Source organism: Onychomys torridus, chromosome 5 (genome assembly GCF_903995425.1).
Source record: "Onychomys torridus chromosome 5, mOncTor1.1, whole genome shotgun sequence".
Lineage (NCBI taxonomy): Eukaryota > Metazoa > Chordata > Mammalia > Rodentia > Cricetidae > Onychomys > Onychomys torridus.
Window position 1 is genome coordinate 69,253,835 of NC_050447.1, and position 16,051 is coordinate 69,269,885.

Below are 16,051 nucleotides of genomic sequence, written 5' to 3' on the forward strand. Positions count from 1 at the left end.
CTTCCGGGTCGAGGTGCTTAGAGACGAAAGAGGAGTTGTAAGCCTCCTAAAGTTCTACACTTTCACGACTCCTCTCTCCCGGACTCAAATCCTTTTTGTGTCTCGTGAGTCTGTGTGGGCATGCTAAGCGTACTCTCCACCATTACTTTAGCTTCTAGCGCCTCCTGACTTTTATGGACCGGAAGAATCCCTTTCATCAACATAGCTCGGAGGGCACTTCCGGAAGTGACACGCCAGGTTCCGGGAGAGGACTGGCGGGAGAGGAGAAAGGCAGCGATTCAGGCGGCGGGTGGAGGATGAAGAAGGAGCATGTTAGTCACTGTCAGTTCTCCGCCTGGTACCCGCTCTTCCGAAGCCTTACCATCAAGAGGTAAGATACCTGGAGGCGAACTGCGGTGTTTGGGCAAATCCCATCTCCTTCAGAAAACTAAAAAAGTCAGGCCTTCTAACGACTCAGTGGGAGCGACGGCGTTGAGCTGTCGACTTCTTAGATTTGAGGTGGCAAGATTAGCAAAGTAGATCAGAATTTGCCACGCTTCCCATTGCGAGTCCTTGGAGCGTGTCAAGAGAGGTGGGAAAGCAGTGAGGGCCATAGGCAGGGTAAATTGAGATCGATACTTTTGGAATTGACAGAAGCACAAGGTGATAAACAAAACAAAGCAAAACTGGGTAGTCCACCTTGCCACTTGTTGGTTGTTTTTGCTCTTTACTAATCACTCACAGAGGCTTATTATAAATGCTTGGCCTTAGTTTGGCTTGTTGCTAGCCAGCTTTTTTTTTTTTTAAACTTTAAATTATCTCGTCTTACCTTTTACCTCTGGGCTTCTACTTTTCTCTTCTCTAATCTACTCTTACTCCGTAGTTGGCTGTGTTGCTGGGTGGCTGACGCCTGATGTCTTCTTCTGTTTGCTTTTCTCTTTGCTCTGCCTAGATTTCCCCTTTTATTTATTCTCTCTGCCTGCCAGCCCCGCCTTTTCTCCTGCCTCGTTATTGGCCATTCAGCTCTTTATTAGACCATCAGGTGTTTTCGACAGGCACAGTAACACAGCTTCACAGAGTTAAACAAATGTGACTTAAAGGAATGCAACACATCTTTGCATCATTAAAGCAAATGTTCCACAGCATAACAAATGTAGCACATCTTAAAATAATATTCTACAACAACCACTGACTAACCCGGCTGGTGACAGTTACTGAGTAACTCACTGTAAAATGAGAGCAGGGATACTGACCCGACCATAAGTCTGTTGTGAAGCTCGGGTATGGTACTGCTTTCCTAGAAGCATTAGATGGTTACATTGTTACTGATGACCCTGTGTTCTGAGAAGCAGCAATCCATTTGGAAAGAGAATGGGATGGTACTTGTCCTCTAGTTTCCTGGCCTAGAACAAGGAGTCTATTCAGGTTTGCAGAATGCCTCTGGTGAATCGCCTCCAACCATTCAAAAGCAACAATAAAATAGGAAAGATGTAGGTAAGGCTTTCGTTCACTAACATGGATAGATAGTGTATATATGTATATGTATATATATATATAATCTCCAAAGGCCGTGGGTACCCATGGGTAGGATTTCCGGCATTTTGCTCACTTCTTCTTTAGACTTACCGAAATTGTGACTTATTTGGACATCAACTGTCTTTCCCTTTTCATTCTGTCCTCTTTTTGAATTTTGAAGGCTTGGAAGAGCACTTGCTTTCCAGTACTCTTGGAATAACTTCCAAGGTTATTCAAAAGACATTTATTTTCCATCGTGCTTCAAACATAGGCTCTCTTTCTAGTTATACATGTTGTAATGGAATGTATAGTAATACAAAAATAAGATAGTTGTTGCATTTGAAGATGGCCAGTCACATCAAAGAAGAGCTGTTGACACAGCAGTGATTGCTGTCTGTCAGTAGTTATCTTTCCTAGCTGAAATTCCAGTCCTTCATTAACTTACGTAAAGTTAAGCTGTGGGTCTGAAATAATGTTTGGATTATTTCTTTGGCGGTGGTATGACAGATGGTTCACTTGTCAGTTAGTTTTGAGCTGGAAATCCTTTTTTTGTTCATTTTGTCTATCTTTTTGAAGGAGTCTGGTTATCAAACTGCTGACCTTCCTATCTCAGTCTCCCAAGTGCTGGGGATGCAGCCTGCACCACCATCCCAGCCCTGCACTGGATTTTCCTAAGAACTGTCCTTTGGTGTCTGTGTAACTGTCTGTTGTAACCTCTGGCAGTGTACCTTCGCCTTAAGCAGAAAAGCATACAGTGATTAACAGTCAGAACCATCTGTCTGATTTTGAATTCTGGTTCTATCAGCATCTTCAGCAAATTACTTAGTCTCCCTGAACCTCATCTGGAAAATGCAGGAAGTTGTAGGATTGTCGTGAGTGCTACATAAAATAAAATCCTTAAAGTGCTGCTGCTCTCTCTAATACATAGTAAACACACACAGAAATGTTGCTTGTTTTGTTACCTTTTGGATTTAATAAACCCCGCTGAAGCAAATGATTTTAATTCACTTAAAATGTATGCCACGTATATGAAGATGATAGTGGAAATAAGCCAATAAGTGGGATTTTATGGCATCACTAAGCAGTTCATGACTAAGCCGTGTTACCTAAACCCACCTTTAAAATGTTTATTCATTTATTTAATTTGTGTTTGAGTGTGTGTGTTGGGCATGTGGAGGTTACAGGACAACTTACAGGAGTCTGTTTTCTCCTTCCACCATGTGAGTCCTGGGGATTGAACCTCAAGTTATCAGACTTGATGACAGGTACCTTTACCCACTAAGCCTTCTTACCTGTCCAGACTAAAAGCATGTATTCTTTTTTAAACCATCTTCTCTATTTAACTTGGTGATATCACTAGCACCTAACAGGACAACCCTTCCACAATCCAGACAAATCAAGTGAAGGCATATGGCAGCCATTTTCTGCTTTAGTGCTGAAAATACACCTTCTGACTGTTGTCTTAGAATTATTATTTAGTGTTTTATTATTTTTGCTTCAGAGCTGGTTATACAAATTTATTTTTAAAAATAATTTTTATTTATTCCTTGAGAACTTCATATATGTATACAATGTATTTTGATCCTGTTCAAGCCATTTCCCCCTTATACTCTCAGGTTTAAGTAATAGTCTACCTCCCAACTTCCTATCCTGTATTTTTTTTTTTTTTTTAATATCTCTCTCAGTTCATTTAGTAATGCCTGTGTGTGCATGGGGGTAAGGCCACCCACTGGAGTTTGGGCAATCTTTCAGTATCCACATCACCTAAGAAAATGACCCTTTTCCCCACAGCAACCATCGATTGTCAATAGCTCTCAGCTGGGAGTGGGGCTTGTGAGCTCTCCACCCCCCTTCATGCTGGGATTTTGTCTGATCTTTTGTTGGTAATCACAGCTGCTGGGAGTTGATGAGTGCAGTGCCACATCCTGTCCAGAAAACAGCATTCCATGGTGCTCCTTCCCAGCCTCTGACTCTTTAGCAATGTTCCCTGAGCCTCAGGTGTGAGGTGGATAGAGATGTCCTGTTTAGAGGTGAGCATTCCACAGTCACTCATTCTCAGCATTCTGATTAGTTGTGATTTCGATCAGGTTCTCTGGATTTGGCTAGTGTTTTTTTTTTTTTTTTTTATTTTTTTAATTTCACTGTAAGGACTACTGTGGTAATTATGTAAACTGAAGTGTGTATTCATATTATACTGAGCTTGTTAGAAACAAGCCTAAGCTATAATCCAAGCTTTCATAATTAATAATAAGTCTCCACATTGTTTTTTTAATGAGCTGATGCCCCTCCCCCTCCCAGAAATCTGTCTACATCTTTCCTCTGTGCTAATCCTTTTAAATGATGTCCTTTTTTGGTATATTTTGTTTTTTCCAGTGTCATTCTCCCACTGCCTCAGAATGTGAAAGACTATTTACTGGACGATGGGACTCTGGTGGTTTCAGGAAGGTAAAGTATATCAGAAAACAATTCTTTATAATCATAAGGAAATGGTGTACTGATTAAGTCAATGTTCTTGCTTGAGTGAATGGATTAACCTAGGCATGCCGTTCCTTTTCACTCAGGAGGCAGGTGGACCTCTGTAAGCTCTGGCTAGCCTGAGAAACATATAAGCAAATCCTCCTCACAACAAGTGCTTTTATTCCTGATCCACCTCCTCAGCCCCCTTGTTTGTTTTTTTGAAACAGTTTTATTATATCCCACACTGGCCTGAAGTTTACTGTGTGTGCAAGTTGGCCTTGTTATTGCCTGCTAGATTTTTAGTGTAGCTTCCTGGATTGTACATTCATTCATGGAGAGATGTAAGCAGGTGTCTACTCACCCTTCATCGGGGACTAGTAACAGACCTAAGTCCAATTTGGTGAATAATTTGTTATATTGGAGCCACTTAGAAGAATATGGGTGAGGGGTTACTTACAGGAACAGAAATAACCCAAAGACAGCTGCATCACCAGATGCCCATCCCAGCACGGGTGAAAGCTCATAAAAACTGGAACTGTAGAACTTAGTACATGGGACCTTAGAGCATATTGAAAGACAGTGAATTGTGCCTTCAAAGTTTGAATTTGAGCAATTTTCTACCTAGAAGTTCATAGTAAGCTAACTACTCCACTCACCAACATGAGTATGAAAGATAGGAAATAAAAATGTTGTCATATATGTATATATTCAAAAGCTTTTCCTGTATGCATTCTAGCTCTTGTTTCAATAAAATGGTAAACTAAGAGAAATAAGAATGTAGTACCTGTAGAGACCCACAGAGGTTTCTTAGTAAGAACTTACTCAGGGTCCAAGAATCTGAGCTTGCTTTACCCAGCAAGGCTGCATAAGGGGATGATTTGACCACGGGCATGGTTACCAGGTGTTTGGAAGGGTCTTTACATGGCTGTGCAGTGTGCTGTGATCTAGCAAGGCAGAGGTCTTTTGCCCCGCCCCTTGGCATTGTTATAAAAAGCCCTTTTGAAGAGGCAGAAGGGACCATCGGGTTTTGATCCAGGTCCCGAAGCTAACCTGTGTTTCTGTCTTTCTCCTTTTCGCCATCTTTTGATCTGAAAGTCCCATGTCATTCTGGTTTTTACTTTTTTTTTCTAGGTAAATGGTCTTGGGATTTTATGTTCAATATTTTATATTGCATAATAATCATCTTGATCCCTTATCTATTGCAGCATAACACAGCATCTCAAACTTAGCAGCTTGAACCAGGGCAGTTTTGTTTGTCATTGATTCCTGGCAGCGTCTCTCACATTGCTGCATATCTTGCAAGCAGAATCATGGCCAACTTTTTTCTTGACCATCTTTCCAGGAGTGTTTACATAGCAGGCAGCCTGAGGAGGAGAGAGGGTGTCTCCCTCCAGAATAAAAGCAGGTTAGATATCTCCCTGGGTTATGCATGGAGCAGGTGTACTTGGATCTCTTTGTAAAAGATAAAACTCCTTAAGAGGACGGTCCTTCAGTTGTCCTGAAAACTCGGGCCACTCTGTGCTGACCCTGTAAGACTGGAAGGTCACGAGGGAACTAATTCAGAGATGCTTTGTGCTGTCCTGTGAGTAACAGAGTCCTTTGTTTCTGAGTCGGGAATCTCATGATATCTGCTAGTGTCCAGCCAACTCTGGGCGGCTCCCTTGTTAACTGGTCCATATGGAAAAATTGATCTTCTTCATTCTTGGCCCTGGCCAAGTCTTCTGTTGGTCTTGCTAAAGTCACATGGCTGTAGTTGTTTGGTGACCAGGCTGAGGTGGGTCATCATAAGATGGACTACCTCACATGCCTGACAGTTAAAGCTGTCACTTGGGTCTCCTTTTCCATGTGGACCTCCTCATCCTCAGTAAGACTAGCACTAGCTTCTTTACAGAGTGGTGTGAGGAGAGGCTGTGAGGACTGCTGGTGGCCTAGTGCAGAATCAGGTGCTATTGCTTTGGATAAATTGTGTGGGTCAGAATGAGTCTTGAAGCTAGTCTAAATTAGAGGGATGGGGAAATATATTCTGGAATGTGATGGCTAGAAAGGCAGAATAACCCTGCAAAGAAATATGTGGGAAGTTTGTGGGACTGCCTGCCTGCCTCCTTTCCTCTCTCCATCCCTCCTCTTACTTTCTTCCTTGTGTAGATCCAGAGTAATCTTGATGCCATTGCACATGCTGTTTTCCTTGTACAAACAAGGAGTCTTGGTTCTGCGCCCAGTGCTGTTTCATTAGCTGTGTGGATAGCTCTCCCATCTCCCCTCTGTGTCTGCCCTCCTCTTGTCTATCTTCCTTGTCTTTCCTACCATTGCCTCAAATATCTGGATCAAAGTTGTACATGATTCTCACAATGTTATAGAGATGGAGTTGGTTTTTTTCTTCCTGGTTTGAGTGATTTCTGAACAGGCAGAACATTTTCATTCTGCCATATATTACTGGCAGTATACTCCCATTAATTCTACATTTTTTGTTTGTTTGTTTTTTGTTTTTGGAGCTGAGGATCGAACCCAGGGCCTTGCGCTTGCTAGGCAAGCACTCTACCACTGAGCTAAATCCCCAACCCTAATTCTACATTTTATTTATTTATCCATCCATCCATCCATCCATTCATACATCCATCTGTTTCTCTGTGTAGCCCTGGCTGCCCTGGAATTTGTTCTGTAGACCAGGCTGGCCTCTAACTCAGAGATCTGCCTCCTGAGTGCTAGGATTAATGGTGTGCACTACAAGCTCCTGGCTTTTATTTTAATTCCATGTTTTATTAGCTTCTGTCTCAAGAAGTGAACATTTGTTTATATTACTTTCCAAACCTAAAGCTATCTGTTTTGCATTTATCTTATTTATTTTATTTACTTACTTATTTACTTATTTATAAATTCAGTACATTTGAATTTATGACTTCATGGCACCAAAGTATTTTTCTCACTTAAATTTTGCTTTATGTTTTCTTAGGGAAGATCCGCCAACATGTTCCCAGCCAGACAGTGACAATGAAGCCGAAGAAACACAGGTCAGTAGAGAACAGTCTGTTTAGTATCTGTTCTCATTTAGACAATCTCTGAAATGCTTTTGACAGATCTTACCTTATGTTTTATTACATGTTTTATTACTTTGACATAGATATGTCATAGATACATATACATGGTGTATGTGTGTGGTATATATGTTTGTGCATACTGTGTATGTGCCCCATATGTGTGCATTGCAGAGGCCAGTGAAGGACATCCAGTATCCTGCTCTGTCAGTCTCCATTGTATTTCCTTGAGACGTTCTCTTGCTGAACTTGGAGCTCACTGCTTTTCAGCTAGGCTAACACAGGCCCATAAGCCCAGGGATACCCTCAACCCCACTCCAACACTAGGGTTCCAGGCATGCCCAGCTCCTTACTTACTTTTTACGTGGGTATTGAAGATTAGAACTCGGGCCTTCATGTTTGAGTACAAGTGCTTTTACCTGCTGAGCCGTCTCCTCATATGGCATGTTCAGGGAAAGCTGTCTCCTGTGTGTCATTTTTAGGTAGCATGCTCCTTTGTTATCCCTGTATGGTCTTTACATTGACTGTGTTCTTTCTTTCCTCGTCCATGCAGTGGTCCGATGATGAGAACACGGCGACACTTACGGTAAGGGCAAAGCCGCGCCAGCTTGGGGCAGCCTCACACTGATGCACGAGAATGGGCCTCAAGGCTTAAGTGCCTGCCTGAGTGTGATGAGCGTGCCTTGGGGTGCCTCTGTGTCTGTGGGTGATCGCTTACTGTTTGTAGAAACAGCTTATGTCATTGCTTAACAGGCAAGCATAGTTTGCCCTCTTCCCCTTTTCCTTACAAAAGAAATATCAAGAGTACAATATAGTAGGAATCTTAAAGGTACTTGTTAATAAAACTCAAACCCGAGGCCAGTTATTGGGGTGATTGCTGGAAGATCAGAGAAGCAGAACAAGCCACAGCTATCTCACCTCACCAGTTCCTCAGCTGGTCTTGTTTCTTCAGACTGCAAGCTTCTGAGTCCTCCTCCACATGAATCTCAGATGAACTGTGTTGCTCCAAAGCCTGAATGCTTAACCAACCAAATGCTTAACTAACTACATGCTTTACTCCTCTAGTTCCTGGTCCTCACGCCTTATATACCTTTCTCGTTCTGCCCCCACTCCTTGGGATTAAAGGTTGGGTTTCTGGGATTAAAGGTGTGGGTCACCATGCTTAGCTGTTTGTAAAGTGGCCTTGAACTCAAATATCCACCTGGCTTTGCCTCCCAAGTGCTGGGATTAAAGGCGTGCACCACCCCCGCCCAACTTCTGTTATGGCTTACTCTTCCCATTTTCTAGCCACCATTTTTGGCTTTGTTCTAGTGGCTGTCTGTTCTCTGACCCCAGATATGTTTATTTCGGGGAACACACAATATTTCAGGGAACACAATACCCACCACAAGTACACATTTGATGCTCGACTTGCTTCTGTTAGATCCTGAAAGATGGAATCAAGCCACATATTAGCTCTGAGGTTCCCAGATGAAGAGGAATCAAAGTGAAAAGTCTGTATTCATTTATTCAAGGATATTTAAATGGCATAAAGTTATTTCTTTCAAGTGAGACTGAAGTACTACTCAAAGGTACTTTGTTTCAATTAAAGAGATACAATTTCAAGGATACATGAGAAGACATGGAGATGTCTAAAAGTGACGCTATTTCCTTAGATTACCATGCCAACAGATGCGGAGATGGGAATTTTTGTCTTGTTTACTCCACATGCCATACATATCACTCTTATATATGAAAATCCCATTCAGCTCAGTGTGATTCTGTCGTACTCAGGCCGTTAACTTGGGCTCTGTGGGACAAAGATAGTTATTCAGTTTCTGCCATCAGAGGGTTTGTACACCAGGGAGAAGGGTGACTTAAGGTAGTCGGGAGATGGTCAGGATTTTAAAACAGGGAACAGTTAACTGGGAGCATCTAGAAATGCTTCAGTGGGAAGCAACATGTGGCCAGGATTTTTAAAATAAAATATTTCTATGAACTCTTTGAGAATTTCATATCTACATACAGTGCATTTTGATCATGTTCATATCTACTTCTCCCCTAACTCTCAGACCCACTCTCATCCCCACTCCCAACTTTATGTCCTCTTTTTGATTACCCACCCACTTTGTGCTATGTATATACTTGTGGGTACGGAGCCGTCCATCCACTGATACATTTGACCTGGATCTTAATGAGGATAAGGGTGATTAGTATATGAGCTCACATTTAAATAATATAGATGGATAGACAGTGTATGTAACTTAATCTGTTCCTTCTGCTATAACAAAGTATACTGGACAATTTATTTCTGTTTGTTAATATTTATTCATTATGTGTATGTTTGCAGGTGCACATGTATATAGGTGCACATGCACACATGTCCATGTGGAGTCCAGAGGACAACCTTGGGTATCATTGTTAAGAATGCTATTTTGGGAGGCAAAGGCAGGTGGATCTGTGAGTTTGAGGCCAACCTGGTCTACAAAGTAAGTTCCAGGACAGCTAGGACTGTTACACAGAGAAACTCTGTCTGAAAAAACCAAGAAATAAAAGAGAGATTGAGAGGGAGAGAACATCATTCACTTCATTTGAGACAGTCTGTCATTGGCTGGAACTTGCCAATTAGGCTAGGCTGGCTGAGCAGCAAGCCCCAGGTTTCTTCCTATTCCCACTCGACCTTGCTGTGGGCCTTGAGTTTTTATGTGACTTCTGGAGATCGCTCATGGAAAGCAGGTACTTCCCATATCTAAAGAGATGGGTTTCATCATGACCTCTCCATGCATGTGTGTTGTCACACTTGGCTCTTTGTTTCCCCAGTGTTTTCTCCCCTCCCCTCGTGCTCCCGTTCTTCTCAAGTAGCTTCTCTTTCTGCTCTGATGTCATGTGTCCCCTTCCCAGACTTGAGTAACTTAGAAACAAGAGAGATTTATTTTTCAGAGGAAACCCAAGAACAAGGTTCACATAGTGTCTGGGGAGAGGTTATCTCTGCTTCAAGGTAGCCCCTTATTGCTGTATAAGACCATGCTAAGGAGGCAGGGGAGATGAAGAGCTGGAGGGTTCTCTGATGCCCTTTCTGAAGCTATTAACTCTATTCATGAAGGTATAGCCCCTCATGACTTAACTTTCCAAATGTCATACCTCTCAATATCACTGTGGTTGGGATTAAGGTTTGACATGAATTTTGGAGAAACACAAACTTTAAAATCAGAACAGTGGGAACTAGAGAGATGGCTCAGTGGGCAAAAATGTTTGCTGCTAATATGGAAGTCCTGGGTTCAATTTCCAGCATCTATATCAGGTGGTTTACAACTACCTGTAACTTCAGCTCCAGGAGATCTCATGCTATATGGCTTCTGGCCTTTGGCCACCCCTACACACACATTGCACGTAAACTCCTACAATAAATAAACAGTCTTGAAATCAGAGTGCGCCTTCTCTCTCTCCCTCTCTCTCTCTCTCTCTCTCTCTCTCTCTCTCCCTCTCTCTCCCCCCCCCCCCTCTCTCCCCCTCTCCCTCTCCCCCCCTTCCCTCCCTCCCCCTTTCTCTCCCCCTCCCTCTCTCCCTCTTTCTGTGTGTGTGTTTTCCATACTCCTGTGTACTAAGAAGGTACAGAATCAGTGACATTCTTCATGGTAGCAAGGGAACGTACTTCATGCCATTATGCTTGCTTCTGAATACTATTCACCACTAATCTGAAACTTCTTAGAGAAACCTAGGACTGAAGTTGGGAAAGTAAAATGGACCCACAGAAGCTTGCTATGCCAGAAACTAAGGAAATGGAAAAGAATGATGGGAACATGACAAAAAGAGCCAGAAACCAACTCTCTATATACTCTTTAAAAAATATCAAAGTCATGAACAGTAATTACCACAGAGAGAGGAACTAACTATTAGAGGTTATAGGAAATTAATGAAACGGGATACCTAACTACAGTGGATGCTTCGGACTGGACTCTAGATAAGGAAAAAAGTTCTGATTTTTCTTTTGCTATAAAACACTGTTAGGACAGTGGGCATGCTTCAATACAGTCTAGAAAGTAGGTAATGATGTTCTATTTTTGTAAGCTTCCTGATTGTGATCACTTTACTCTTTTATAAAAGAATGCTTAAACAGCGTTTTAGGAAATAAATATTCATATTTAGGGGTAAAGGGACTTAGTGATTGCAGTGTATTCTACAATGGCATGGGAAAAGAATTCATTACATGATGTAAAGATAAATAAATAGACATGCATAGAGAGTAGGGTGTGGGGAACCATGATAAAGCCAATGGGGTGAAAAGGAGACAGTCTGAATATTATGTGAGCATTCTTGCTGATCTCACATTTCTGGAAGTCTGACATCATTTTACAATAAAAAGCTAATGTCTATTTAAGTAATTAGGTTCTCCAGGTAGAAGTAAGTGGAGATGGGCAGTAGGAACACTCATGAATGGATAACTCTTAGGCAAGGAGATATGGAAGCCTGGTCCATTGAAGGAAAATCCAAAGTAAATCTCTCACTAGTATAATTAAAAAGCTATCAAGTGAGGAACACCCCCATATGCCAAAGAGATAATGAATATGAATCAAGTGCATATAACCCTAGCACTTGGGAGACTCAGGTGTGAGGCCTGCAATCTGGACTCCACCTTGGGCTGAAAAACTAGGCCTTGTCTCAAAGAAGGAAATAATCATCAAGATTTCAAAAGCGCCATGGTGAACTTGTACTTTGGAAATACGGCTAAAAGACAATGCAACTTGGATTCATCTCAGTGTTCCTACTCAAGTCAAGTTGAAAGTGTGCATAGGGACTGGAGAGGTGCTTCAGCCATCAAAGCACTGGTTGCATTTCCAGACAACCCAGGTTTGGTTCCTAGGATCCACATGGCAGCTTATAGTCAGCTATAACTCTAGAGAGACCTGTTGACCTCTGCTGGACTCTATGGTGCCAGACTTGGATACAACACAGTACATACAGACAAAACAGTCATACACATAAGATTTAAAAAAAAATGAAATCTTGAAAAAATGAAAGTGTACCTAGCAAGTGATAGTATTATATAAAATTCTTAGAATGCCATATTTATGGACAAGTTTGTGTACTGTTTAAAGTCATGAATGTAGAAGAATATACACTAGGTTTATAATGATGGTCAGGATCTTTATTGCTCTCAGGAACATTTTTCCTTTAATAAATCTACAACTAACAATTTAGCTTTGCTTCACTGGAAAAAGAAAAAGTAAAACAAACAAAACACATAAAGGTTCCAGTTAAATATGCCAAATTGTTGAATGTTTCAATCTTGGAACATGAGCAAATATAACTTTTTATATACATTTTGTAGTTCTTAAAAACAATTAGGACCAAAAAAGAAAGAAAGAAAAAAAGGGAAAAAGAAATCTAGCCTCTGAATGATTGTGGTGTGGAATTGAGGTTAGAAAGGCAGCTGATGAGACATCAGAAAGTCTAGGGATATCAAATGAATGTGTGGGTTTTTATCCCACTCACAATGGGAACTTTCCCCTGGAAAACTGACAGGTGTCTGTGTTCAAACTAGCAATTGAGCTATGAGTTTAAAACAATAATGTCATCTGTTTATTCGTCATTTTCAGAGTATAAAATCATGATTCCAATGCAGACATGAAACTTTATTTAACACATTTTTAAAGATTTTACTTTTAACTGTAGGAGGAACCAGGTACAGGTATTAAAACTGGTTAAAAATAGAATGTAGCTGGGCAGTGGTGGTGCACACCTTTAATACCAGCACTCCAGAGGCAGAGGCAGGCAGACCTCTGTGAGTTCGAGGCCAGCCTGGTCTCCAAAGCGAGTTCCAGGAAAGGAGCAAAGCTACACAGAGAAACCCTGTCTCAGGGAAAAAAAAAAAAGAAAAAAAGTAAAGAAAAGGCGTAGTGATCAGGAGTATTAAGTGAATATGGGATCCTCTGGGGTGGGAGAGATGGTGACTGGACCCTTTCAGGATGTCCATAGGACTTCATTCTCATCATTAAGAGTTAGCTGTAGTTTACCAAGTTATTCACAGTAAAAATCATATAATGGTGTGCTATATGTAAACTTTTATAACTTGAATTTTTCTGTAGGATTCATGGTTTAGTATTTCATAAGGTTGAATGATTTTGAAGATTGAGAGAACCAGTCAGATCTTTTAAAATGTAATAAACAGATCACAGATCTGGGCATAGTGGTACATGGCAGTGATTCAAGCAAAACGAAGATCAAGAGGGAAGGTCAAGAGTTCAAGGCCAGTTTTGACTACATAGTGATTCTAGGTCAGCCTGTGCTACATGAGAACCTGTCTCAAAACAAAGCAAAACAATACAAACAAAAAACCCAAGGGTTTTTGCAGATTGCCTAAGGTGCACATAGCACTGGAAAATCTTCAGCACTACAAAAACCAAAGCAGAATGTATGAAATATAGCAGTCCTTTAATGCAATGCTTTGTGGAGTAGGAAAGTGAAATTATTTTGTCTTTGTAATTATTATTTTTAAATTTTGTGTGTATGGGTGTTTTGCCTGCTTTTATGTCTGTGCACCACGTTCCTGACTGTTGCCTGTGGAGGTCAGAAGAGGGGTTAAAATCTCCTGGAACTGGAGTTACAGACAGCTGTGAACTGCTATTTGGGTGATGAGAATTGAATCCAGGTCCTGTAGAAGAGCAGCCAGTGTTCATAACCATTGAGCCATCTCTACTGCCCCAGTTGTATCTCTTACAGAAACTACTGCTGATGTAGAACTTAGATAAGTGGCTTTTATTGACAGCTCTAGGACAGCCAGACCAGCAGGTTTTGGTGATTATGAGGAAGTAATTTGCATGACACCAATCCTACATCCTTTTGATGGGAGAGACAAGTGGGAATACAGGGTTCCTAACTCAATTGTTCATAGACAGGTCTTCATGACTCTGATTATGTCTAAGCTGAGTTGATGGTAGTCTAGTGGAAAAGAGATATGGTACAGTCTATCAGATAGTGAAAGAACTTGTTAACCAGCCTATAGGTTGGCATCTTGCTGACCCTTCCTAGAGCTGAGAGTGTTTCTTAGTGTTAGAGTGCTTGACTGCACGCACAGGCCAGGGATCAAGTCTTAGCCCACAAATCAAACAAAACCTACTAATGAGTTGTTTCTAATTGGGAGATACATTTCCATTTTTAAGAACTTACTCTTTTGGCCTTTTTCCCAGAATCTTCTCAGTTTTTTTTTCTTTCTCTTCACTGAGCTAGATCTTTGAGAGTCCATAGGAACCATCTGGGTTTTGTAGTGTGTAGATAATTTTAGATTTTGTCAGAATATTTTTCTACTATGGAGTTTGGTTAATTTTTTTCAGAACCTGCAGTTGCCCAGTAGGGGGCAGCAGCCCCCTCCCTAGAGGTGAATGCAGTAGGAGAGTGACAGAAGAGATTGTCCTCTTTCCATCCCCCTTGATATTTACCTAAAACCTAAGGCAGGGCCTATTGGTAGTCAGGCCTATCTTCCTGTTGAATAGTAGTAGTGTTTCTGTCACTTCCTGGTTGAAACAAACACTAGACTGAGTCTGTCTCTAACTCAACAAAAAAGAAAAGGACATTTCAACTTACTGAGGTACTATTTGGGATTTTTGCTTGTATTAAAACTTGCCTGTAAATAGTAGCATTTAGGTATAATTTATCACATCATGTATTTTTGTTTCACTGAACATTTCCCATAAACGGCCCTTTAAACATTGGGTATTATTTCTGATACCTGGAGTGTATGTACAGGCAATACCCCAGTCTCTTCTCTCGAAAAATACTAGCTCTCATTAGTCCGTGTGTGTGTGTGTGTGTGTGTGTGTGTGTGTGTGTGTGTGTGTGTGTGTGTGTGTCTGTCTGTCTGTCTGTCTGGTGTAGTCCTCTGTTGCTCTTCATCTCATTGCCTTTAAAGGGGGTCTCTCAATAAACTTGCAGCTTGCCATTTCGGTGAGCTGGCTGGGCAGGGAGCTCTTGCAGTCTGCTTGTCTCTCTGCCTTCCCAGTGCTGGGGTTACAGGTGTGGGTAGCCATGCCTGGCTTTTGTACTAAGGGTCTAAACTAAAGTCTTTATTCTTGTGCAGAGCACACTTACACATTGCCTTAGCCCCGACTGACTTTGAACTTGCTCTATAGCCAAGGGTCTTGAGCTCCTAATTCCTGCTTCTGCTTGCCAAGTGGTAGGATTTCAGGGCATATGGCATCAGAGTTGGCTTTAGATGCCGGTGTTATGTAAGTATTCAGAAAGAACCAGTGATTTGTTCTTCAGGGACCATGTACTCGGGGACAGCTAGCTGTGTTTTCAGAGACAGGAGTTTCAATTGTTTTGGAAAGTACCTGTTGAGAAGTTGATTATTTCTCTTTCTGGTAAATATTATTTCCTTGCTGATTTTATTTAATCAAGTGGGGGAAATAAGAACAATAATTTGTATCCTAAATAATTCTGTTTTTAACATTCTAACTTCAACCTTGAGTTATTTTCCATGTCTAGTCTTGTTGACTTGCTCATGATTTGTTCTCTGTCTCTGTAGGCACCAGAATTTCCTGAGTTCAACACTCAAGTCCAGGAAGCTATCAATTTGCTGGGGGGAAATGTCTTCCCTAAGCTTAACTGGAGTGCCCCAAGGGTAGGTGCACATTAAAAAATCTTATTATTTGAGTACTTGTTTGTTTTGCTCTTTATTTCATTTTATAGCTCCATGGAAGATCTGATTATATTCCTAATTCCAGAAAAATTCTGTTGAGTTTATTGTATTTTCCCTCGGTTTGATTCTCTTGATTTTTCTGCATGTATCACTCTGGGTCTGAGCAATACTAAGTATTCTGCCCAAAGACAGTTTGACCTCCTGTGTTGTCAGTTGTGCTGGAGTCCGCCTTCTGTTCATAGTCTGCGTGTTTTAAAACATCACCTACTCAGTAGAGCAAGATTTTCTCTGTTGAAAAGCTCTAATAAATATGCTGGACCAGAGTGGGATAGCCTGGTAACCCGAGTTTAATCTCGGGACTGACAAGGCAGGAGAGAACCAACTCTTTTTTTTTTTTTTTTTTTTCCCCTTTTTTTAGAGACAGGGTTTCTCTGTGCAGTTTTGGAGCCTGTCT

The 16,051-nt window shown here is 41.3% G+C and overlaps 1 protein-coding gene across 1 annotated transcript in view; it reads left to right on the forward strand.

Annotated features, from left to right (window-relative positions):
• The first annotated feature begins 10 nt into the window (after nt 1-10).
• Nucleotides 11-16,051, forward strand: part of Cdc123 (cell division cycle 123) — a 50,134-nt gene continuing 34,093 nt past the window's right edge. Inside the window, exons 1-5 of the mRNA XM_036187207.1 lie at nt 11-370; nt 3,868-3,939; nt 6,902-6,959; nt 7,537-7,569; nt 15,484-15,579. Coding sequence (XP_036043100.1) covers nt 174-370; nt 3,868-3,939; nt 6,902-6,959; nt 7,537-7,569; nt 15,484-15,579 — 456 coding nt within the window. The 5' untranslated portion in view covers nt 11-173. The remainder of the gene's footprint in view (nt 371-3,867; nt 3,940-6,901; nt 6,960-7,536; nt 7,570-15,483; nt 15,580-16,051) is intronic.